Here is a 25497-nt window from a genome sequence, read left to right as displayed (position 1 = left end):
CTAGTCAAAAGATCAATAGACACTTGAACGGTCCCCGAAGGAAAAGGGGAGGTGTCCATCCCGGAAGCGAGGAGCGGATTGGCTTCGCGGAGGCCGCTCCCCCAAAGGCAGGGCGGGCGGGCATGTGGAAATAGCTTGTCCTTTCCTTCCTTCAACCTGTGCGGTTGATTCAAAATGGTTTGAATCAGCCCCGCTTTCTTTTCCTCTCCACTGTCGTGAACATCCGCCCCGTACTGTCCTGAATGGCCTGGAATCACCATGTGAAGCTTTTATCCCACAGCTACGAAGGGCTGGTGGAAATCGCTATGGCAACTGGCCACGCCCCCATGCGCTGGTTGGGTTTGCGCAGGCGCCCACGGAAGAGGGCCGCAGGAAGCGGAAGTCCCGCCTCTGTGTCGCGCTCTCTGAGGAAGGCTGAAGCAACGCGGAGGAGACGGTAGCGACTCGAGAGTGTGGCCACCACCATCGCCAACATGTGAGGCCGGGCTAGGCTTAGGTGGCGGGAGTGGGGTTGAGGGTGTAAGTTTGGCCACTTACCGGTGGAAGGGGATGGGCAGAGCCGGGGGCGGAGGCAAACATTTTAGGGGTAAAGTGGCGTACTTTTCTACTGATGGGTTTGAGAACGGACGTGGGGCCTTTGAGGGATTCTCACTTCGGGAGGAGGGACAGCTTTATCTGATAACGGGCTGGGCTTTCCCAAATAATGAATCTTACTGAAATGAATTTTAAGGGGAAGCGCTTTTACGAATAAAGAACCTGGAAGAGGGGAGTACGGACTTGTAGGAAAAACGATGTTAGAGAAGGGGCTTGTACGGATAATTTGAGCTGGAGACGGTTGGCTTTCTAACTACATTCTCGATTTTTACGGATAACGAGTTACGGGAATGATTTTCCTTACGTATTCATTCAACAATTATTTATTGAGTGCTCCTATATCAGGCTGCTTTAGACACATAGGCTCTATCAGTAAATTACCCCACTCCCCCAAGGAAGAAAATCCCCTTCTGCATCTTATGGGATGGGAAGAGGCAGGCAGTAAACGTAATGGTAATAAACAGGTAAAGTATGTGGTGTGTTAGGTGACCGGGACTATGAATAAAGAAACAGTAGAGCAGGGTGAAACAATGTGGAACGCCACTTTTGAGAGACAGGACACATAAAGGAGGCAACACTTGAGCAAAAACCTGAAGAAAGTGAGAGAGTGAACCACAGAGATATCTGGGGAGGTATCCAGGCAGAGGGAGAAGCAAATGCAGGGACCCAATAAGAAAGTTTGCCTAATATCTATTTTTTTATATAAATTTATTTATTTTTGGCTGCGTTGGGTCTTCGTTGCTGCGCGCGGGTTTTTCTCTAGTTGTGGCGAGCGAGGGCTACTCTTCGTTGTGGTGTGTGGGCTTCTCATTGCGGTGGCTTCTCTTGTTGCGGAGCACGGGCTCTAGGCGCGCGAGCTTCAGTAGTTGTGGCTCGTGGGCTCTAGAGCTCAGGCTCAGTAGTTGTGGCGCACGGGCTTAGTTCCACTGCATGTGGGATCTTCCCAGACCAGGGCTCGAACCCGTGTCCCCTGCATTGGCAGGCAATTCTTAACCACTGCGCCACCAGGGAAAGCCCATGAGAGGGTTTTGAAGAGTGAGGTGATATATGACTTGAGTCTTGGCACCATCCCCGAGACTGCTTTGTGGAGAGCAAACTGTTGGGGAGCGTGGATGGAGGCAGCGAGACCAGTAGGAGAGAGATGATGGAGGTTTAAGCCATGGTAAGAAATGGACAGATTCCGATATATTTTAGCGGCAGATGAGAGGATTTGCTGACAGATTGAATATAGGACGTGGGAGAAGAAAAGAAGAGTCAAGTTGACATTAAGGGTTTTTGCTTAAAGAACTAGAAGAATGGAGTTGCCATTGATGGAGATGAGGAAGGCTGTGGATAGTATAGTAGAAGTTGGGGGTATTGGGGGATCTGGAGTTCAGCCTAGGACGTGAAGGGTGGAAATGTCTATTAAGCATCCAAGTGGTGATGCTGAGAGAGGACTGAGCAGGAGGGTGGGTATGTGAGGGAGACACCGAGCCAGAGGCCATGACCACCCAGGCTCCGGCTCTGGGCCCTCTCACCTATGGGTTCCATACTTGCCCACTTAGGAGCCTCCTCAACAAGCCCAAGAGTGAGATGACCCCGGAGGAGCTGCAGAAGCGGGAGGAGGAGGAGTTTAACACAGGGCCACTCTCCGTGCTCACCCAGTCGGTCAAGAACAACACCCAAGTGCTTATCAACTGCCGCAACAACAAGAAGCTCCTGGGCCGTGTGAAGGCCTTCGACAGGTAAGCGCCTGGGTCTGGGGAGGTGTTCTTTCCAGGCCTGGAGAAGCAGTCCCAGCTCCAGTCCGAAGCCCAGGGCAGAAGCATCTCAGGACCTCAAGATGTGGTGGTCTGTCGTTGTCCCTCCAGCTGTGAAGCACAGTGGTTATGGTCATGTACTTGGGAGCCAGTCTTCCTGGATTCGTGTCCCAGCTCTGCCTCTTAACAGCCATGTGACCTTTGGCAAGTGACTTTATCTCGCTCGTACAGTGGCAGTAATCATGGTGGTTGCAAAGATTCAATCACTTAATATATGTGAAGCGTAGTAAGTCATTAGAAGTCGAGCGTTTGGCACACAGCTCTTAATCAGTTTTTTTGCAGTTATTGCATAATGAGAGCGTCCACCTGGGTCAGGTACTGTTTTAGGCTCCAGAGATACAGCAATGATGGAAGCAAACATGGTTCCTATACTCGGGGAGCTTATGCTGTAGGCAGGGAAGCCGACAGCAAACACAGAAATAATGTCATAAAGACAAGTGCTGATAAGTTCTGTGCAGAAAAGTAAAGCCAGGTAAGAGTGTGAAGTGCCGGGAAGCGGGTGCTGTCTTAGGTAGATAATATGGGAGGCCTCAAAGGAAGAGGCAGCGGTGGACAGAAACGAATAAAATGAAGGTGCAAGCGAGGGTCTGAGTGTTTCAGCCATAGGGAGCAGCAAATGATTTTTCTTCTCTGGGCCTCAGTTTCCTTATCTGTGAAATATGCATCATAATAATACCCCTCAGAACAGTTGGGAGGCTTAAATGATACTATGTATGAAGAGCACGTGGCTCAGTACCTAACACATCATAAATGCTCAGTAAACATACGACCTGCAGCCTTTAGTTAGCATTTGGGAAGTGCTTTCCTCACAGTGGTGTGATGAAACTTACTCCTGGACTGCTTTTGCCACTAGCTTTTATGTGACCATGAACAAGTCTTTCGCTCAGCCTTAGTTTCCCCTTGAGTAAAATGAGAATGAGAACAACAGGAAGTGCCGGGTACAGGAGGCAGATAGGTCTGGATTCGAACACAGGCTCTGCCACTTCCAGACTCTGTGACCTTGGGTGAGTCACTTCATCCCACTATGCTCAGTTTCCTGCTCTAGAAGCTGGAGAGAACTAGTAAGCCAGTCAGTGATTACCTCCTGGGGGTGAGATGCAGGGAGGATTGACGGGTTAATGCTTAGAAAGTGCTTAAAGGGGCCTGGTGAGTGCCTGTATGGTAAGTGCTCAATAGCTGGTGGATATATATATATATATATATATATATATATGATTTTTTTTTAAGTTGACTCTTTCCTTTTCCCCTAGCTTCCTCCTCTGCCCCCATATCATCCTCTCATTCCTCTCCCCACCCAGCCTACCACCCTAGTATGTGTCCTGCCATGTTTGATTCACCCAGAGACTCCCTTGTGGTGGTAGTTAACAGCTTTATAGAGGCATAATTGATCTGTCATAATATTGTTTTTAAGATAGAATCATCCGTGTGCTCTGTTGCATCTTGTTTTTTCACACAGATCAGTGGTCTGAGGACATCACTGCAAGTTAGCTAAGGATTCTTAACCACTTTATTTACTTAATTATGTTACTTTCTTGAGTGAGCGATGGATGCAAAATTTGAAAAATACAAAAGGCACCCAGTGAAGAGCAGGTCTTCCCTCTCCATGCCCCGGTTGCCCTCCCCAGGGACCCCATCATGGCTAATTTCTCAGGTCTCCTCCAGGAGGATTACTTGCACAGAACATCATACATGTAGATACAGGAGGGTGCTTTTTATTTATTTCTAAGTCACTACTAATGGCATGCCACACCGTTTTAGACCTTGGTTTTTTCACTTAACAATATACCTTGGAAATGTTCCCATATTGGTATGCTACTTCCTTTTTTTAATTGGTAATATATTCACATGATTTCCAAAACAGTAATAACAGTCCAATGAAAGGTTTCCATCTGGTTTGTCTCCAGTCTACGTAGGTCACCCCACTGCCACCAGTCTTTAGGTGTATTTCAAGGATTTAGTATTGCACAACCAGGTGGTGGAATGTATGTTTTTCCTACCCACTTTTTTCCTACAGAAGATTGCTTTCCATGCATCCTGTTCCCTCCCTTGCCTTTTTCACTCAGCAGTATCTCCTGGAGGTTACTGCACAGCAAGGCACAGAGCTTCCTCATGTGCTCCTCACGAGCTTCCTCGACTTTCTTGTTTTTTTTACAAATTTACTTATTTTATTTATTTATTATTTTGGGCTGCGTTGGGTCTTCGTTGCTACTCTACGTTGCGCTGCATGGGCTTCTCACTGCAGTGCCTTCTCTTGTTGCGGAGCATGGGCTCTAGGCGCGGAGGCTTCAGTAGTTGTGGCGCCCAGGCTTAGTTGCTTCACGACATGTGGGATCTTGCCGGACCATGGCTCGAACCCGTGTCCCCTGCATCGGCAGGCGGATTCTTAACCACTGCGCCACCAGGGAAGCCCCGTCGTCTTTCTTATGCTTGGTAGTATTGCCCTGTATCCTCCTATCCCTTTACCTTGCTTTAATTTTTCTTCATAGCACTTGCTACCACCTGACAGTAGATTACAGGTGTCCTTGTTTAGTGTTCTCCCCTCACTAGACTGCAGACCCCATGAGGGCAGGGATATTATCTCTTTTATTCATTGCTGTATTCATTGCAAGCGTTTGTTGACTGAGCTAATCCATACTGTCGTCACACGTGCCTACCCAGCACCCTGAGGACAGGGACAAAAAGCAGGAGGACTGGAGTGGAGGCGTCACGTACCGGCCTCAGGCCCCAGGGACCTCTGGTTCTCCAAAGAGAAGTTGTACCTTTGCTTATGCCACCAGAAGTACTCGGAGTTAAAAAGCACAAGCAGGGGCTTCCCTGGTGGCGCAGTGGTTGAGAGTCCGCCTGCAGATGCAGGGGACACGGGTTCGTGCCCCGGTCCGGGAGGATCCCACATGCCGCGGAGCGGCTGGGCCCGTGAGCCATGGCCGCTGAGCCTGTGCGTCCGGAGCCTGCGCTCCGCAAGGGGAGAGGCCACAACAGTGAGAGGCCCGCATAACACACACACACAAAAAAAAAAAAAAAAAAGCACAAGCAGCACCATTTCATTTGCCTTTATCCTGTGCCAGGCCCTGTTCTGAGTACTTAACAATAATACTGTATTGATTCATTTAATCTTCACAACAGCCCTAGGAGGTAGGCACCATGAATGTCTCCATTATAGAGAGGAGGAAACTGAGGCACAGAGGAGTGAAGTCCTTTGCCCAAGCTTCAGGCTGAGGACTTGCAGAGGTGGCCTTGGAGCCCCGGCCATGCTGGTCCCGGGCCTGCACCTTCCCCCAGGCCACGCTGATGGAGGAAGAGGCAGTGCTGCACAGAGGAGGGGGTCAGGAGGCTCCCTCTCATTCCTGATGCCTCCCTCTGCCCACCAGGCACTGCAACATGGTGCTGGAGAACGTGAAGGAGATGTGGACCGAAGTCCCCAAGAGTGGCAAGGGCAAGAAGAAGTCCAAGCCAGTCAACAAGGACCGCTACATCTCAAAAATGTTCCTGCGCGGGGACTCGGTCATTGTGGTCCTGCGGAACCCGCTTATCGCCGGCAAGTAGGGGCCTCCTCCCTGCCGTCAGAACTTGCCCCCTCGTTTTGCGAAGACCTGTCCTTTGTGCTGGGAATAAAGTCGTGTGTTTTTTCTAGTGGCCTCTGTCTGTTCACAGGGCCTAGAGAGTGGGGCAGACCCAGGAGGGGGGCAGCCAGGCATGGGGCCAAGCACGGGGATTGGGACCTCTCTGAGCAGGTGAAGAGGCCTGGTCTGTGCCCCTTCCAGGCCTGACTTTCCCCTTCTGTGAAGTGAATTGGTTGGGCAGAGGGAGCTTTTGCTGCCTTTTTGTGCTTTAATTTGTTCTACCTTCTCTTCATTTTCTCTTTCTTTTCCTTCTCCCCACCTCTCAGTAAGTCGGTCTCACTCAAAATTTCTTTCAGTCTTTTTTATTTTTCCATTTGTTCAGTCAGACAGTCCCCCAAGTGCCTCCTCTGTGCCCAGTCCTATGTTGCAATGCTGGGGACACAGCCATGCCCAGAAGAGCCCCCAAGCTGCCCTCACTGACAGGAGAAAGAGCTGCAGTTAAAGCAGTTAGTACTCAATACCAACAGCATTTGTAGCTGACACCTGACCTGTGCGGTTGCCAGGCCCTACGCTCTGTGCTGTTCAGACTTCCTAACGACTCTGAGCAGGCACTGTGATTCATTACTTCCAATTCCAGAGGCGGGGACTGGGGCACAAAGAGGTGATGGCGCCTCCCCAGGGGTATCCAGCCAGGAAGTGGTGATGCCGCCATTCAAACCCGCCCTGCTCCTGAGCCTGTGGCTTAACTCCTGAACTCTGCTGCCCTCAAATCACAGCTTAACTACCCTTGAGAGATATCCTCTGACAAATGTAGGGAGATAGAGGTGGGAAAGGAGGACCTTACTTATTGTGGGTGGATTAAGAGAAATCCCTGTCTTGCTCTGACGCACACACATCATGCTCCCCCCCGCCCCCCAGCTCTCTCTCTGTTCTGTCTCTGCATCTCTATCTGTGTTCTCCAGATAGGGCCAAGTGCCAGCCTGGTGCAGTTCGCAAATCTGAGGTCAGGGTCGAATGAGTTGTCTGACACACTGAGCTGTGGAAGGTGCAGCCATGATCCCATTAGCGACAGAGCTGAGGACCCTGCAGCAGGAGAAGGCCTGACACATGCAAGGCAATGGCTGTGAGGTTATAAAGGCTCATGTTTACTGAGTGGTTCACATCTAATTTGAACAACCATCTGGGGGGTAGATGCTAGAGGCACCCCATTTTACAGGTGAGACAGCTGAGGCCCAGAGAAGGTAAGCGACTTGCCCAGGATCGCTCAGGAAACAATGGAGCCAAGTTAAAACCCAGGGAGCCAGGCCCTCATGATGGTCGGGGAGCAGGATGGAGCCATAACAGTGTGGAGGATGATGCTGCCGCAGGAAACTTACCCCCAGGATTTGGTTCTTGTGCAGGAGCTGGGACAGCACAAGCCCCAGGGTCACAGTTCGAATCCCTGCCCCACATCCCTCCTGTTCTCAGGAAATAGGAATTCCTTTCCCTGCCTTGCAGGCTGGCAGCAAAGATTCTAGCCTAGGACACACCTGCCTGGCATCAATCTGAATTTCCTCATCTCTTTACCCAACCCACTGCCCAAATGATCTCTAATCCCCTCTTCCGTTAATGGTGAGTGAAAGTGAAAACAGGTTGCAGGAAAAGCGCTAGGCAAATGGGCCAAGTGTGCTCCATGCACCAGGCAGTATCCTAAGAGTTACTCATTGGAATCTCAGGCAACCCTAGGATGTTGGTACCATCATTATTCCCATTCCCATTTTCCAGAAGTGAAACTTAGGCACAGAGAGGTTAGGAATTTTCCCCAAGTCACACAGCTAATCAGTAGCCAAAAACTAAGATTTGAACTAGGCTGGTTCCTGGAGCTTTATTATTCCTACACTACCTTTCTGGAGAAGCAGCTCTCAGAAAATGTTTGGCACACACACAATTTTTAATCGTACACATTGTAAATAGTTTAAGTAACAGGAGATGACATGAACGTTCCCAGCTGGGAACGTTCTCTTAGGCATGGAGGACGGTGGCAGCATGGTGTCCATGGTCTCTTGGCAACACGTGGCTGAAGTTGAGCAGTACTGCTCTCCAGAGGGTGCAAGGCCACCACCGGCATCCGGCCACACAGCCCGCCTCTGTCATTTCCCTTATGGCCTGGCCAAGAAGATTTTCCCACTCCCCATCCCCACAAAAAACAACTGTTTCTCATGCTTTATTTACAAGGGCCCCCACCTTCCCAGAACCCACAAGAGGGGCCCAGCAGGACCACATGCTTGAAAGGACTCTGAGTTCAGCGACTATGGGCCATATCTGTCCAGGGAGCTGGGGACCCCAAGAAAAAGAATGGACAACACCCAGGTACTAACTGAATCTAAGTGTGTGTCTATGTGGGGGAGGGATTTAGGAGTGAGGGTCTTGCATGTGTACAGGTGGTCCAGCCACAGTGAGACTGCTGGCTTTCCTCCTAATTCTAGTTCCCAGGAGCCACCAAGAAGGGTATGCATGTGTGTCCACACTCTCCAGCTAGCAGTGATCTTGGCCTCCCTGGATGTAGGTTTCAGCTCTGACACCTGCCCTGAATTGCCCATGTTGATATCTACACACAGAATCCTCCTCTCTGGACCCCAGTGCCACTCACATTTCTGTCTCTGACCTCTCCTGTGAGCTCCAGACCCTTATTGCCAGCTTAACATGTCCAAAGAGCACTGTTGGTTCTCCCCACCCTGAACCCCATCTCCCTCTTCCTCTCTCCAGCCCCAAACGAGAAGTCTTCCCTGGCTTCTCTCCTTCCTTGGCAAATCCTCTCAGTTCTACCTTTAAAACAGCTCTAGAATCTTAACTGTTTCACACCCTTTGTGGCCACCACCCTGGTCCAGCCAACATCACCTCCCACCTGCATCAGCCTCCTCCCTGGGCTCCCAGCTGCCACCCTTGCCCCTAATAATCTGTTGCCCCAGAAGGCAGACAGATCTGGTTAAAAAACTTAGCCCACTCCATTAGAAGCCGCTCCAAAGAATCTTCAGTGCACCTGAAATAAAATTCCCACTCTTCCGCCCCCGCCCACTTCTCTCTCCATCTGTTGGCTCTGACTCACCCCACTCCAGACACGCAGGCCGCCTCTGTTCCTCAGACACCGCCAAGCTCCTTCCCGCCCCAGGGCCTTTGCAGATGCGTTTCCTTCTGCCTAGAATCTCGCCGCCAATTCTTTCCAAAGGTGTCTCCTTCACCTCTTTCAGGCATGGCTTAAATGTCACTTCCTCAGAGATGCCCCAGATCACACTAGGCCCCCTTCTAACTTTTCTTTATAAGCCGTTCCACAGCGTATATGTAACTTGGTTTATCCTCACGGTCTGTTTCCCCCACGCAGTTGTGATCTCTAGGAGAACAGGGACCTTGTCTTCTGTTTCCTTCCCCTCCGCCCCCCCGCCCCCGCGCCGCCCCATTTCCCCAGCGCTCTCCACACCAGGCCTGGTACACAGCAAGCGCTCAATAAATACGTGCTAACTGAATGGACCCAAGAATCCCGCTGCCTAGCAGTAACTTTCTAAGACATGGCTGGCCTCACCCCCAGGACCTGGGAGTGTCCTCGAGCACAGAGCGCGGCCGGCGGCGACCTGGCCGGGGCCGGAACCCGAGGGCAGGGTCTGGAAGGCGCGCTCGGGGGGTTGGCACGGTTCTTCGCCGAGTCTGTGGCGCAGGCGGCAGCGGTGCCAGCCCCGCTGGATCTCCGACTGCACCTGCAACAGGACAGCGATCAGAGGCGGCGCGGGGCGCGCCATTCCCTGCGCGGCCGGCAGAGGGCGTGGGCGGCGGGCCGGGGCTCTCCCTACCTCCTTGTTGATGAAGCAGTAGAGGACGCTGACCAGAAAGCCCTGCCAGAGGAGGTGCGGGGTTAAATTGGGGGCAGGGGCAGGGTTATAAACACCCCTGAATGAGCTCTGACCCCTTCCAGGCCCCAAACCACCTCGCCTGCCGCCACCCTGGTCCTACACTATTGCAGTCACCTTCTCCCTGGCTCCCGAATCCCGCCTTGCCCTCGCCACTTTGCTGAGCAATCGGGGCTGGAGGTTAAGAACAAGTGACCCCGGAGGTAGCCTGCTTGGATGTGATCACCGCTTCCCCACTTTCTTCCCCACCTGGGTAAGCTGCTTAACCCCTCTGTGACTCAGTTTCTTCATCTGGAAAATGGAGTAATAATACAGTGGTGGTCGTGAGAATTGAGGTATTATTAATATGCAGGAAGCTCTAGTGCGTGACACATAGTTAAACCTTTTTCTGAATTTTATCATAACTTACTACATGATTTTATTTATTTATTTATTTATTTAGCCACACTATGCGGCTTGCGGGATCTTAGTTCCCCAACCAGGGATCGAACCCAGGCCCTCGTCAGTGAAGGCACGGAGTCCTAACCACTGGACCGCCAGGGAATTCCCTATTTATAAACTTTAATAAAGAATTAGTTTTATATTTATATAAATTTATACATATTTTACATATAAATTTAAATAAATATAAAGTATGTTTATAATTAAGAAAGTAATTGATATATTAATGAAAGACAATTATTTTATGTGTAATTATTAAGATATTTCTTATCACTTTCCACTATCCTTTTAATATCTAACTCTGATCACGTCCCTCTGCTCTTCTGGCTCCCACCTCACTCAGAGGAAAAGCCAAAGTCCTCGCGTGGCTCAAGGATCTGCCCAGGTATCTCACCTCTGTCCTATCCCCCGCTTGCTCTCGCTGGCTCCCCCTGCTGAGGCATGCTGACCTTCTTCCATCATGACGGGTACTCTCTCCCACCTCAGAGATCTTGCACTTCGCATTTCTCTTTCTGGAACATTTTTCCCAAATATCTTCCTGGCTTGTTCCCTCATCTTTGGGTCTCTGCTCCAGTGTCTTTTCAGCGAGGCCTTCCCTGATCCCCTGTCTATAATCCCATCCTTCTTTGTTGGCTCCTCATCTCTGTTTTCTTGCTTTCTTTCCCCCCTCCTTTAGGCACGTCTCACCATCTGACATTCTGTATATTTTACTTATATAGCATCTTTAGCATCTGTCTCTCCCACTAGAGGGCAGGCACCATTTGGTTCTTTGCTGTATCCCCATAGTAAGCCTGGAAGAGTGCTTGGTACATAGTAAGTGTTCAATAAAGTTTTGCTGAATGTATGAATGAACAGCTTTATGAAGTGAGACAAGTATTGTCCCCACTTTAGAGATGAGAAAACTGAGGCCCAACAAGGTAAAAAGCAGGGTGGAGGCTAGGGTAGGGCAAGCATGGGCAGGGTGGGCCTTCAACTTCAGGGAGCACTTCCTTAAAATTTGCGCTTTAGGTACTTCAGATGCCTCACCCTTGCCCTGGCCCTGAGGTGAAGGCCACAGAGCTGGGAGTGACAACCCAAATTTGGCCCCAGCCCTGGCTGGCCTCAAAGCCCTCTATCTTAACCAGGAGGCAGTACTGCTGGGGCTGCCTGGTCTCCTGTCTCCTCTCTGCTTCTTCCCCATCCCGGGGACGGCACTAGCTCAGTATTTTGTGTAGAATGAATGAACAAAATCCCATCTGCACACCCCATTCTGTGGCTGCGCCAGAGGATGATTGTAACCCTCATGCCCCTCTGAGTAGGAGGACACCAAGTCAAAGGGTGTAGCTCCTGCACCCTGCTTAAGCACCTGGAAAGAACTGAGGAAGATCTCAAAGCTGAGCTTGGCCAAGCGCAGGGCACCCCGGGCCTGTTCCTCAGTCACGGGAGCAAACACCACCTCGTGGACGCCCAGCAGGGGCACCAGCGTCAGCGTGGAGCGAGCCAGCCTGGGGGTAGAGGGTGGCAGTGGTCCCGCGGCCCCGGGTCCACCATCTTGCACCCAGCCACCTTCCCCTCCGTCCCCACCGCCCTCCTTCACCTCAGTCGGTAGTCTGGGCAGCGCATCTGTTGCGTCCTCAGCTTTGACGCGAGGATGCCAAGGATGCGGATAAAGATGAGAAAATTAATCTGCGGGGGGAGAGAGAGAGAGACTGAGCCAGTTCCCCCCTCTCAGCCCTACCCCCCACCTTCCCGGCTTCCCAGGATAGGAAATCCCTAAGACCAGCCTGAAAGAGGTGGGGCCGGCCGTACCAAGATGGTTAGCAGGATAGGGGTCCTTATAATCCACCAAATGCCCTTGATGTCGTTCCGCTCCCAGCACCTAGAGGAGGGGGAGCAGAGCTAAGGGACAGAAAACCTTAGGCTCGCCGAATTAAGCACTTAAACTCCGCAGGCCCCGCCCACCTTCCTTAACGCCACACCCACATTTCCTTAAAGCCCCGCCCGCTACTATTTAGGCCCAGCCCTCACCCCTCCCCTTCTCGTAGTCCTGGAACCCAACTTTATAAGCGACCTGTTCCTCTAGAACCCACCCAGGTCCCTAGGTGCAATTAGAAACTCCCCACGTTTCCATCGCACCCCTCCCGCGTCCCTCAAAGCTCCGCCCACCTCCCAAGCCCCGCCCCAGACCCGCGACTCACTGCGTGTTCTCGTACAGGTACCTGACGATCACCCAAGGAATGACGAAAAGCGCGGGGGCCCCTGTGCAGACCCAACCCCCGCCCCCCACCCCGCCGCAGCTGTCAGAGCGCGCATGGGCCCCGCCAGGCCCAAGACCCGAGGAATTCCCCCGCCGGGAAGGGGAGGCAGAAGCCTAGAGAGGAGAGGAGACCCCCTGAGGTAGACCAGCAGGGTAGCTGGGGGGAGGGGAGGTGCGCTGGGCTGGGCAGGGGACAGGGTCGGGGCTCACCCCAGCCGAGGAGCATGTAGCAGCGGAAGTGGCCCTCCTCGGAGCCTCCCACAAGCACCAGGAGGCTGTGCAGGTAGATGCCCTCCACCAGCAGCCACGTGTAGTTGGCACCCACGCAGTATTGGGTCAAGATCTGGGCCGTGCGACAGGCAGCTAGGGCCTAGGGGGTGGCCAGACAAGAGGAGGGGGCAGTCAGGGCCCCCTCCACCCCCATCTCTTGTCGTCTCTTGACATCAAATATTCTTCTCTCATTCTATATCACCAAAGGATGATATAGAATTGGTTTCTCTCGCCCTATTCTCTTTCCCTGTATGAACTCTCCCACTCTAACCTCTTTAACAAGTGGTATCTTACATCTTGCTATCAGAGTTCCCCCCAGATCCCCCCCAAATATGGCCTCTCCCACCCCATCTCCTTCTAAGAATTCCACTCAACTACTCCACCTCTCAAAAGGTTTCTCTCATGTCCCACCAGCATATGGACTCTCCCACCCCTTGGCGTTTTAACAATTGGTATGGCCCAACTTAATAGGTTTTCTCCCCGCTGTCCCTAGACTTTAGTCTCTCCCACCTTGTCTCCCAGGAACAAATTGGTATTTACCAAATCCCCCCCACTAGTTAGTTTCTCCCATCCTGCCACCGTCTCACCTCTAGCAAGGGATTCTCTCATTGGTGCGAAAGTCCAAGGATGGGTGAGATACTGAGAGAACGAGAATGGAAAATTCCAATAGAGGAGGTGATGGGGTGAGAGAGTTCAATGATGGGGGAGGCCGAGTTGGGAGGGTCCCTCTCCAATTGTGTTGGAAAGGTCAAGAGAGATTAACTGTCGATAGGGTAGGAGGTAGTAAATGGAATGGGAACCCTCTGGCCTCACCAGAGGAGAGAGAATCCCAATTTGAGAAAGAGAGAGAGATGGTGCTCACCCGGTTCCACAGGATAGGAGCCTGATCCCCAGGGTAGAGGCCAGGTGGAGGAAGCAGACGGTCTCGGGTGAGGATGGCTGCTGCCCGCAGCATGAAAGACGTGAACAGGTTGATGTGGATGTAGTTACGAGTGCAGCGCAGCCGCCTGGGGGATTTGGAAGGCAGTCTGGGGACCTGTCCTTGGCCACACAGAGTCCCTTAAACTACCCCCCAGCCCTTCCCACAGAACCACCATTGAATGCTTGTTGCCGGTGGAGCCTGACTACCCCATCTTACTGGAAAAACTGAAGCCCAGTCTCAGGGCCGGGGGTCCCACCTGAAGAAACTCAAGATGAGCAAGGCGAGCAGCAGTGTGGCAAGGGACAGGGAGTAGCCCACGGTGTACACAACCTGCAGCCGCTCCAAGCTCAGCCTTTGGTCCTGGGGGTGGGGCAAGAGGATACAGAAATAGAGCTCAGTTCTTCCCCTAGGTCCATAAAGGTGCTGGAGAGATATCTTCTCTTTGTTCCTACCCCACACCCCAGTGTTCTTTTGGGGATCCACCTACCATTGTCTGAGTGGGGCACTCCGCCCCTCAACTCCAAGTCTGGGCATGTGACCAGCCAATCAAAGCATTCTATCTAACACTACACCCCCCACACACACACACACACACTGATTAGTCGAGGGCAGTTATATGACCCAAATCAGGCCAATGACAGTCAGTCCCGGGACATAAAGTTACAGCTATTGAGAAAAAAGCTCAGTCTTCCTACATTGTTGCTTGGTAGGTGGAACGTGAGCCTGGTGCCAGTGGGAGCCACCTTTTCCACCTCACAGAAAAGAGGACACCATCATACAGAAAAACAGAGGAACAATATGGTGAGATTCCCAACCACATCATTTTAGCACCCAGATCCAGCTGTGCCTGAAGCTGTAGCCTTATACTTTTCAATCACAAAAGCCAATATATTTCTTTTTCTTTCTCCTTCAAACAAGGAGCTGAATTTCTATCACTTGGAACCCAGAGTCCTGAACAGTACAAGGGGTTTGAGGCTCTGTCTGAGGCTGCTTTCTGCCTATGTCTGGACATCCTACCCTGAATCCCTCACCTCTTCTTACCTGAAAAACCCCATTCTTTTCTGGGTTCTCACACTGAGAATGGTCTCTCCAAGGTCCCCATTGGCCATCACTGCCACAATGGCGGAGGACAAAGCCTGCAGCCACTGTGGGGAAACAAGGGAGGGGATCAGAGGCACAGAGATGGAGGCAGAAAGACAAATTGTGAGACGAAGGCAGAGAGAGATCCAGTGATATGATGATGTTAAACCCTTATGTAGCATTTTACACGTATCAATTAATTTAATATTCATCACAAGCCTGTGAACTTGGTACTATCATAAACATCATTTTACAAACGAGGAAAGTGAGGCGTAAAGAAATTAAATAAACTACCCTAGGTCACACAGCTAGTTAGGCAAGGAAGACCAAGATGTGCAGAAACAGACTCATGAAAAGGAGAGAAAATAAGGACCTGGTGGTCCTCAGAGAGATACAGAGACAGAGAAGGGGCATTATGTGGTGACCCAGCCAGGGGTGGACAGACAGAAGGAGACACCCAGCCAGCCAAAGAGGAGCAGGACTGCTGCGGGGCAGTCTCGGGCCAGGCTTAGAAGAGAGCTGTTTGTGTCAGGGGAGGGCCCGGTGTCCACGAGGCAGCTCACCGTGGCGGTTCCAGGGCAGGTACCAGGGGCAGGACGCACGGGCAGTGGCATTGGGTGCAGTGTGGTCCCAGCAGACGTACATATCAAAGGACCCGTTACAGGCGAGGCCTGGGGTGGGCGTGGGGGCCAGATGTCGGGTGGACCGTCTGTACCTCTCTCCCAATGCTTCTCCGCCTTCCACACACAAGCCCTGCCCCAGCCCCGCCCACCTAGAGTGGTCGGGTCCCTGCTCCGTCACAGCTCCTCCCACCAGACCCCAAGGCCCCGCCCACCTTCCGAGCCCTGCTCTGGGCTCCTCCCACCAAGCAAGTTCCCGCCGCAGATGCTTCCCACTCTGCAAGGCCCTTCCTAGGCTCCACCCCAAACTCCCTCTTCGAGGTCCACTTTAGGTCCCACCCACCTAGTGTAGGCCCCGCCCAAGACCCCTCCCCTTTCAAGGTTCATCTCAGGCCTCTCCCACGCCACTCACATTTAACATAGACTTCTCTCTCAGGCCCCGCGGGTCACTCCTAGGCCGGCCTCAAGCCCACCCCTCTCAGCCCCAGCCCTTCTCTTGCCCCCAGATCTCCACCCCTGTCACACCTGCTGGGGGCGCTGCAGCCTCCAGTGTCGCCTGGCACTCCCTGCGGTACCGTTCCCAACGCTGGTACAGCTCTCCCGCCGTCTGCCCCTCAGAGCCTGCCTACAAAAAGAGAGAAGGGAGGACCCCCCAATCCCGCCCCGCGCTGACCCCTGCTCCCAGGCAGCGTGGTTTCTGAGGGCCAGAAACACCCTACAGGGACATGGAGGGGCTGTCCTGTTTTGCTCAGGAGTCTTGGGTGGCTTAGAAACCTCTTCCAAGTCTTGAGGGGTGCCTAGAAACCACCAGGGGAGTTGCTGTGGGGGACTGAAAACCTTCAGGAAATTTACGGGAAGGAGGCGGGGAGGTCTTAAAACAATCTTCCCAGTGGGATAAGCCTTAAAAGCCGGCCCCAGACATCCCTCCAAGCCTTGAGCTCCTTGGCTCCTCGGATTCTCACCTCCGCCCTCCGGAGCAGCGGCTCCCACGGCGAGAGCAGCAGTAGCAGCCACCAGGGTGGACAGTTCGACATCGTGTGGGAGGCAGGGCATGGGGGGCGAAGGGTCCGGTCACGCAAGGGCAGCCGGCTCTGGGGGTCCCAGGGCAGAATCAGGAGCCGCCGCCCTTCTCCCCCAGCCCCAGCGCCACCCCGAAGAGGGATTCAGGGGATTCAGGTACCCGGAGGCAGCGCCCCTCTCCCCCAAGAGTGGTGATTTGGGGCGGTGGGGGGAGTGGTGAGGAGTGGGCGGAGACCGAGATCCAACACCTGATTCCCGGGCCCGCCCCCGGCTGTTTCTGGGGCAGCGGCGGTAAAAGGGGGGTGTTTGCTGAGAGTGCGGTTGCCTTAGAGCCGCGCTGGGCAAAAGCGCCAGTGTCACCCGGAGTATAGACCTAGAGACTCCGGGGAACCTGGGGACCGCCTTGGAGAGGAGGGCACGGAGCTTGAAACGACTCTTGAAGTTCCCACTCTCCTAAAGCGTTTTCAAATCGCGGATAGGAACCCGACCGTATCAAACAAACTTTCCCTACTGTGGATAAAACCCAGAGTCAGCGGGACAATCCTCTCCTAGGGACCAGGGAGGCATCGGACCCTCTTGGGTCTGCAGGGGTCCAGATGCCTGGAAATCGGTCTAACCCCCAACACCCCACACCCGGCACCATGTAGGGAAAGGGGAAAGCAAGGAGGATCTCGGTTGGAGCCCCAGAAAGACACAGAGGCATGAGACAAATATAGAGACTGAGAGACACAGAGACAGACAGGATGAGACACACAGTAGGAGACCAGAAACCCAAAGGAGAAGACAGAGACAAAAATGTGGGCTAGGAGACAAAGAGGAGATAGAGACGCGGAGAGAGATACAGAGAATGGGAGAAAGAGGCAGAGATACAGAGCTATCTAGAGGCTAAACAGAGATTGTGAGACGTGGAGACAGAGATGCTGAGAGACAGACAGAAGGAGGATACAGACTGTGGGCACAGAGAGGCGGAGGGACAAAGGCACAGGCTAAGAAATGCAGAAAGAGGGGCCCAGAGACTTGAGGGGCACGTGTGGCAGGGGGAACAGACTGGGATGGGGGGAGCCCTCACCTGTCCCCAGCCCTCCTCTCGATCACTTGCTTCTGACGCTGCCACCTCCACTGCTTCGCCGGCTCTGGAAGAGGTGACAGCCTGGGGTGGTGGGAGGGGGCGGGGCCAGGGCGGGCCAAGGGACAGGAAGGGGGAGCTCCCCGGCAGAGACCCAGCACAGGGGCCAGTTGCGTGTGAGTGTCACAGCCACTCAGGGTCACGTGGGAGAACCGTCACCGTCATCATCCTGAGGACCCCCCTCCCAGGGTGCACAGCCTCTCACATTGTCCCACCCATCCCGCTCAGCCACTGCACATGGAGTCGCAGTCACACACAGTGTCACACACAATCCCATGCACCCAGCCGCAGGGAGGCGTGACACAGAATCCCACATACTGTTCCTCAGAGAACATGTTCCCTGTGTTCATTCACAGTCCTACAATCCAGCGTCACACCCGGAGACCCAAAGTCTCTCCCCGACAGGCTGACGGTCATTGGCAGTGACACAGCCACACGCCTGGGCCGTGGACTCCTCCGCTCACACGGAAACACAATCACAGCTTCCCCCAGTCCCAATGATACAGTGTCTATCACACACACATTCACACCATCACTAGGTCCCATCACAGACACTGTCTCCCCCCACTGGCCTGTGTGCCCCATGAGGACAGGGCCAGGGCATCTCAGTCACCACTGGGTCCCCAGCATCCCTCAGCACAGGTTGGGGCATAGAGCAGAGGCTCAAAGAATGATCGTCGACAAACTAAAGGCAGACAGTTATGTGGCTCCTCACGCAGTCATACAGTCCTTTAAGGACGCGACCTGGAGGGAACACACAATGTTACACAACTCCACCCATCAACACGCTCACACACTTCACATAATCACCTACAGAGTCCACAGTCATATTCCAACAACACACATTCCCCAAGTGTCACTAAGGCACACTCTCATGAGCTCCTGGTGTCACATTGTCACGCTGTCATCCTCAGTCACACCCAGTGCTAAGGTCATACAAACATACAACTCTCCATCACAGCCTCACCCGCACTCACAAGTCACATACAGTCACACACAGTCACACAGTTTTCCACAGGATCACACATCATCATCCCATGATCACACACGAACCCATCGCCTCACGTGATCTCCTGGTCACGGTCACCACTGAATCACACGCCCCCTCACAATCTCCACTTTCAGTCTCTTCCTTTGCTCTGAAATGCGGAGAATATTTGGCTTAGAAACTGCGTCCCGGCTCTCAGCACTCTCTTCCCCCTTTAATACAAATCACCAATTCCTGCACGTTAATCATACTGGTAACATACCTGAGGGCACACTCCCTGGCGAGCTGTGAGATAAATGGGACAGAGGTGAGTGTGCCCATTTTGCAGAGGAGAAACTGAGGCCCAGAGGCCCCGGGAGGGGCAGGGAGTAAGGGTGGCGTGAGATCCAGCACCAGAGGCTAAAAGGAGACCAGTCTGGGGGAGGGGGGTTGACATGGGGTGGGTCCTGGCTGTCTGACCTCCAGCTGGCCTCCCTGCTCTCTGCCCCACATTCCTGGCGCCCTCTGGGTCCTGGGAAAGGCTCGGTTCTTGAAGTGGAGAGGGGAGGGGTCTGAGATTGCCCGGCACCTCGGGAAGAGGCTGGGGTTGGGAGGGAGTCTCTTCTTGGCCTCAAGAGGGCCTGGGGGTCACTTGCTAGGGACGGGAAGGTGGGGGGAGGCTGGAAAGTGGGAGGAGAGAGGCTGGGGGTGGGAGGGGGAAGCAGGGGAGAGGAACTGAGGTGGTGAGAGAGACAGGAAAAGAAACCAAGGACCAAGAAAAACCAGAGACAGGCAGAGAAAGGCAGAGACAGGAAGAGGCAGAGATGACAGAGACCAAGAGAGACAGATAGTGAGAAAGAAATAGAAAAGGACAGAAAAGTAGAGAGAAATACCGAGAGAGAGAGAGAGAGAGAGAGAGAGAGAGAGAGAGAGAGAGAGAGTGAGAGGAAACAGAGCCAAACAGGGGAGAGAAAGCAGGGTCCAAGGGAGGGAGAAAGACAGAGAGAGAATAGATACAGATTGGCAGATGGAGATGGGGAGGGGTGGAGGGAGAGAGAGCCTGAAAGACGGGGGCCCTGAGGAGAGATAACCAAGGCAGGAGCCGGGAGGTGAGCAGCCTACTGGCGCTCAGAGCCCCTCGCCCCTCCCTCGTCAAGTCCCTCTGGGAAAACACAGGGCAGAACAGGGCACTGGGTGGGGGGTGGGCGTGAAGGACAGGAGGGATGATGCCTGGGTCACCGACTGGACCCCTGCCCATCTCAGCCCTCCTGAGGGCTTTTACAGTCTCCCAGGGTCTGGGGAGGAGGCACCAGGGCCACAGGGGTGGCCACAGGGGTGACCACAGGGGCCCTCCCCCATCCCCACGCTCAGCGCTTCTGGAAACTGCAGGCAGAGAAGCAGCCCTGCCCTCTCCCCCTGTTCTTCTCCTCTCTCTGTCATCCATCTCTCTCCACGCCATCTTCTCTCTCCTCGGTCTGAATCTCTCCTTTCTCCTTTCCTCCAAGCCGGCACTCAGTTTGTCTGTCTTCCACTCTTGTTAGCTAGACTGTCTTTTCTCTTCCCTCCAGGTTTCCTTTCGCCCCCTCCTCATTTCTCTTGCTCACTCCACTCTCCAGGTCAGTCTCTTCTTGCCTGTCTTGAAGCTTTCTCCTTTCTCGTTCCTCTTTTCCTATCTCCTCTCAGGGTGTCTGTTTTTCTCTCTCCATGTCCCCTGGTCCCGGGTCTCCAGACTGTTGTTCCCTCCACCCCAGGCCTGACCAGGCAGTGCTCCCCCCACCTCAGGATGCAGTGGTGGGGAGGAAGCTGGGGGACCTGTGCCTCCCCCCGTGGGGCTGCCTGGCCAAGAAGAGCCTGTGGGGAGCAGGCAGGGGCCTGGAGTGCTGGCAGATGGTGCAGGAGAAATGAGGCAGAGAGAGATGGGGAGAGGAGGGCCCCATAGGGACTGAGGCCAGAAATGGGAGGCCAAGATGGCCCCCTGGGGACTGCAGAGAGACAAGGTCTGAAAGACAGAAACCCAGAGAGAGGGAGAGAGACACACACACACAGGATCCAGAGAAAGACAGGAACCCAGAGACAGAGATCCAGAGATGGGGGCCTAGAGAGACCAACACAAAAAACATGGGACTCAAGAGAGAGACAGAGACAAAGAAGGACATGAGACCCAGAAAGACAGAGACAAGACCCAAAGAGAGACCGAGACATAGAGACATAATACCAAGAGAGATACAGAGATGTGGAGAAACCTAGGGATGGGAACCCAAAGAGAGAGAGAGAGAGAGAGTAAAAGGACAGAGAAAGAGACTCAGAGAGAGGAGACCTGAGAGACAGAGACCCAGAGACAGGTATCAGAGCGATAATCAGAGACAAAGATGAAGAAACGGTCCAGAGAGACAGAGTGACTTGGAACACAGATAAATGAGGACGGGGATAAACTCTCAAAGACACAATCGGATAGAGATGAGACAGAGGTGAGGCCTGGTTCCCCTCACCCTCTTCCAGGAGCGGGGGTGATTCCCCTGACCCTGCCTCTCCCCCCTCACTGCCCCCCGCCCTCCTGCAGCACGTCCCCAGTCTCCATAGCAACCTTCCCAGATCCTGAGGGCAAATATTGTCCTGGGCAGAAGCAGCGGGGCTGTGTTGACATAATCTCTTGCTGGTGGGCTGAGGGCTCCAGGGAACCAAGAGGCCAGGATGGGAGGGCAGGAGAGCAGAGGGGCTCTCCGCTGGGGCCCCAAAGACAGCTCCCACCTGCCACCACCTCCAGATCAAGGTGCAGTGCTCCCTGCCCTGGGAGGAGCCTCTGAGACATTCAAACCTGGAGCCCTGGCTGCCCCCTGGTGGTGGTGGGCCATCCCTCAAGCCCATTTTCTAGCATCACGGAGAGCAGGCTGGCATTTTCCTCCTCGTTTGTACTTATTTTATTTTGTTTTATATTATATTATTTAATTTTATTATTTAATTTTATTTTTTGGCTGCACCACGCGACTTGTGGGATCTTAGCTCTCCGACCAGGGATCGAACCCGTGCCCTCAGCAGTGAAAGCGTGGAGTCCTAACCACTGGACCGCCAGAGAAGTCCCCTTTCCTGGTTTTTAGAATCCTCCCTCTCCTCCCAGCCCCTACTCTGATCCAGGACCCTTCTCTCCCTGTTCTGCTGCCCCAGTCGTGTCCCTCTCCTTTCCATCCATCCCCCAACCTCCCCAGAGCAGCCAGGCGGTGAGAGTGGTCCTGCTAAAGCACAAACCTGTCCCTGTCCCTCTCCTGCTCAGAACCTGCCATGGCTCCCCAGTACCTTCAAGAGAAAGCTCAGGCTCCTCTCACAGCCGTCCAGGCCTTTGCTGAGCTCTCCAGCCTTCTCTCCATCACTTCCCAACTCTTCAAACCCTTTCCAGCCCCCCAACCTCGGTTCCAGCAGTTTTTTCTGCCTCAATTACCTCCACACAATTTTGGTCAAGTCTTCCAAGCCCACCTCAAAATTAGCTCAGTCACTCAACAAATAATGATTTCTTCTCCTGGACCATGAGCTCTGAGAGGGCAGGGCTGGGGCTGTCTCAGTCACTACTGGGTCCCCAGCATCACCCAACACAGGTTCGGCACAGAGCTGGATTCAATTTACTTTATTGGGTACTTGTTATGTATCAGGCCCTGGGCTTGGTGGTGCTGGGGGCCTGGATGGCCAGGATAGCCCTTGCCCTGCCCTCATGGAGCTCCCAGCCCAGGTATAGACTTAGGGAGACAGACTAACAGAAGGAGAGGTAGAAAGAGAAACACAAAGAAAGAAAGAGTCAGAAAGACAGAGGAAAGGGACTTCCCTGGCAGTCCAGTGGTTAAGACTCCATACTTCCACTGCAGGGACTATGGGTTCAATCCCTGTTCGGGGAACTAAGATCCTGCATGCCACGCGGCATGGTTAAAAAAAAAAAAGAGGCTGGGCTTCCCTGGTGGCGCAGTTGTTGAGAGTCCACCCGCCGATGCAGGGGACACAGGTTCGTGCCCCGGTCCGGGAAGATCCCACATGCTGTGGAGCGGCTGGGCCCGTGAGCCACGGCCGCTGAGCCTGTGCGTCCCGAGCCTGTGCTCTGCAATGGGAGAAGCCACAACAGTGAGAGGCCCGCGTACCGCAAAAAAAAAAAAGAAAAAAAAAAAAAGAAAGAGGCTGAGAAAAAAACAGAGTCCAAAATCAGGCTAAATAATAATAATGATTGTACCATATATTGGGCATTTTACATATATGTATCTCACTTGATCCTCGTGACAGACCTGTAGCAGAGGCATTTTCATTTCCATTTTCCAGAAGAAGAAACTGAGGCTCAGAGAGGGGCAGTAACTTGCTCAAGGTGACGTAGCTCATAAGTGATGCATCAAGGACCCAATTTCCAGACAGAGACATAAAGAGAGACAGAGACAGAGATGAGAGAGAAAAGCAGCTGGAAACCTAGAAGAGAGAGAGGGAAACATAGAGGCAGAGAGAAAAGACAAAGCATGATGGTGAGCCCTGCTCCCACTCCCTGGCAAAGCTGCCCCCTCCCCACTCCTGTCACTTTAACATCTCCCTGAGAAAGCACTTGTAATAAAACTAGCTCCATTAGCCTTACCCAAAACCCACTGCTGAGCAGCAGTTGACAGGCATGAGCTCACTGAACCTGCTCTTGTGCCCTGGGAAGTGGGTGGTGGGATGACTCCCATTTGGCAGAGAAGGAAAAGCCAAGCTATTGGGCCAAGGTCACCGTGCTCACACAGAGCAAGGACTGACTCATCTTTGTGTGTCACCTGCCCCAACAACCCACCAGCCTAAACTCCTCCCCCTGTGGTTCCTTCATTCACAACCTGGTTGCACTTCCCACCCCCAACACACAGAACCTTCAGGATCCGAACTCCTTTGGGCTCCCACAGGCCTCTGAGGACACTGGTAACAGCCCTTAGCACATTGCAGCCTGCTGCACACTGTTCTGTATGTAGGAGTCTGATTTCCCCTCTCCTAGAATTGGAGTTCAGGGAGGTGGAGGGTGGGAGAAATGGGAGTTTGGGAAGCAGGAAATCTGAGTTCCTGCATTGTTTCTATCAGTAACACAGTTAGCTGTGATCGTAGAAGGATAATGGCCCACGTCTATTTTGGTCATCACTTGGAACCCGTTATTGATCTTATATAGTAGGTTTCACTGAGAAATGAATAGGGGTTGCTGTCCTTTATGTGTGCCTACTGTGTGCCAGGCACTGTTCTCATGTGTGATTTACATAGGTGGCCTCACTAGGGCTTATGGAGGATACAGTGACAAACTGCCAACATCTGCCCACAATCTTCGAGGTCCTGCAAGATCTGCAGGCCCATTACCTCCCTGACCTCATCTACCTCCTGCTCTCCTCTTCCTCCACAGCTCCATCCTCACCGGTCTTCTTGTTGCCCCAGGAATATGCCAAACTCATACTTACCTCTGGACCTTTGCACTTACTCTTCCCTCTGCGTGGAAAGCTACTTCCTGCCCCCCCACCCCCCCACCTTGTGTGACTGCTTCCTTCTTGTCATTTACATCTCAGCTCAAATGTCACTTCCTCAGAAAGACTTTCGCTGGCCCCACTCTCTCTGAATTAGCCTCACCCTCCCATATCACTCTGTCTTATCTCTGTAATGCCAGGAGCTGAAATTATCTTAGGAGCTCTGTGCCTGTTTCTTTATCTGTAAAATGGTGATGAAAATAGGAATTGCGATGAAGACAACTGAGTGCTTGGCACATAGTAAGTGCTCAATAAATGTTAGTTATTACTATTTACTTGTTTTCTCTATTGTGGTTTACTTCCTCCGCAAGCTGCACAGTCCACGAGGGCAAACTCTGGGGCTGACTTGCTTATCACTGAAACTCCAGCACTTAGGACAGAGCTTGGCACATAATAGGCACTCAGTAAACATTTTTATTTATTTACTTATTTAATTTTTATTTATTTTTGTCTGCGTTGGGTCTTCGTTGCTGCACGCGGGCTTTCTCTAGCTGCGGAGAGCGGGGGCTACTCTTCGTTGCGGTGCGAGGGCTTCTCGTGGCGGTGGCTTCTTTTGTTGCGAGGCTCTAGGTGCGTGGGCTTCAGTAGTTGTGGCATGCAGGCTCCGTAGTTGTGGCTCACAGCCTTTCGAGCACAGGCTCAGTAGTTGTGGCGCGCTGGCTTAGCTGCTCCATGGCATGCGATCTTCCCGGACCAGGGATCGAACCCGTGTCCCCTGCATTGGCAGGCGGATTCTCAATCACTGCGCCACCAGGAAAGTCCCAAAATTTTCAAATGAATGAAAGAAGTAGGCACGATATGACCCCCCACTTTCCAGCTGTGGAAACTGAGGCTCAAGGTCACAATCAGAAACTGGTGGAGTCAGGATTCAAACCCAGGCCAACTTGGTTCCAAAGCCCTGGGCTTCCAAGGCCTGCTTGTGTCCAGAGGCAAATCTCTTCTGCTTTAGGCTCACTTCCCACCGCTATAAAGCATGTTCTGGGTCATTTCTAGGTGCTGACCCTCAATGGAGACTCGGAGAAGGTGGTCCAGTATTCTTTAAGTCCATTGTCAGCTTTTCTACCCTCCCCTCTCCCCCCCACTTCGGAGCCGCCTCCGACTGACACCGCCAGCCATCCAGGCATCACAGCTGGGCCTTTGTCAAAACCCGGACTGGATAATAAGGTTGTGGGAGATGAACGCTGTAGGGGAAGAGCTAAGGGCCTGGGGCGGCCAATAGGAAAGTGGAAGGAAAGGTTAGGGAGGGACTAACAGACGTGGGTGTAGGGGTATAAACTTAAGGGGCGGAGCCAATCCTATCAGGAGGCCGAGTCCAGGGCTCTGGGCCAAGCACCATCGCCCTGAGATGCTTAGGGGGCGGTGCCAAAAGCTCTGGGGGCAGGAATAGAACTTTAAGTCCCCCCTCAGGGTTCTGGGGGTGGAGCTAAGAGCCCTGGGGGCGGGCGTAGATAGAATAAACAAGAGTTCTAAGAAATGAGCTAGAATAAGAGTG

The 25497-nt window shown here is 53.1% G+C and overlaps 2 protein-coding genes across 2 annotated transcripts; one reads left to right on the top strand and one right to left on the bottom strand.

Annotated features, from left to right (window-relative positions):
• Nucleotides 1-335: 335 nt before the first annotated feature.
• SNRPD2 (small nuclear ribonucleoprotein D2 polypeptide) lies at nucleotides 336-6023 on the top strand. The gene is made up of 3 exons (XM_081216397.1): nucleotides 336-475; nucleotides 2139-2318; nucleotides 5762-6023. Coding segments are annotated over exons 1-3 (357 nt in total). The 5' UTR covers nucleotides 336-473; the 3' UTR covers nucleotides 5937-6023.
• A 3451-nt stretch (nucleotides 6024-9474) lies between these two features.
• On the bottom strand, nucleotides 9475-16434 carry GIPR (gastric inhibitory polypeptide receptor; the record flags this gene model as incomplete). The annotated part of the gene is made up of 12 exons (XM_081215982.1): nucleotides 9475-9816; nucleotides 11618-11756; nucleotides 11849-11937; nucleotides 12061-12130; nucleotides 12450-12510; nucleotides 12719-12878; nucleotides 13641-13785; nucleotides 13957-14060; nucleotides 14742-14845; nucleotides 15344-15451; nucleotides 15926-16025; nucleotides 16363-16434. 12 exons carry the CDS (start codon nucleotides 16432-16434, stop codon nucleotides 9475-9477), a joined length of 1494 nt encoding a protein of 497 aa, XP_081072108.1.
• Between the last annotated feature and the right edge of the window lie 9063 nt (nucleotides 16435-25497).

Source organism: Mesoplodon bidens, assembly GCF_964165515.1.
Source record: "Mesoplodon bidens genome assembly, chromosome: 18".
Taxonomy (NCBI): domain Eukaryota; kingdom Metazoa; phylum Chordata; class Mammalia; order Artiodactyla; family Ziphiidae; genus Mesoplodon; species Mesoplodon bidens.
The sequence above is the reverse complement of the archived record's forward strand: the minus strand, read 5'-3'. Positions and strand labels throughout refer to the sequence as shown.

Coding starts and splice junctions, on each gene's coding strand:
- SNRPD2 (XM_081216397.1), top strand. Junction 2,319..5,761: donor CGTGTGAAGGCCTTCGACAG/GTAAGCGCCTGG, acceptor TCTGCCCACCAG/GCACTGCAACATGGTGCTGG.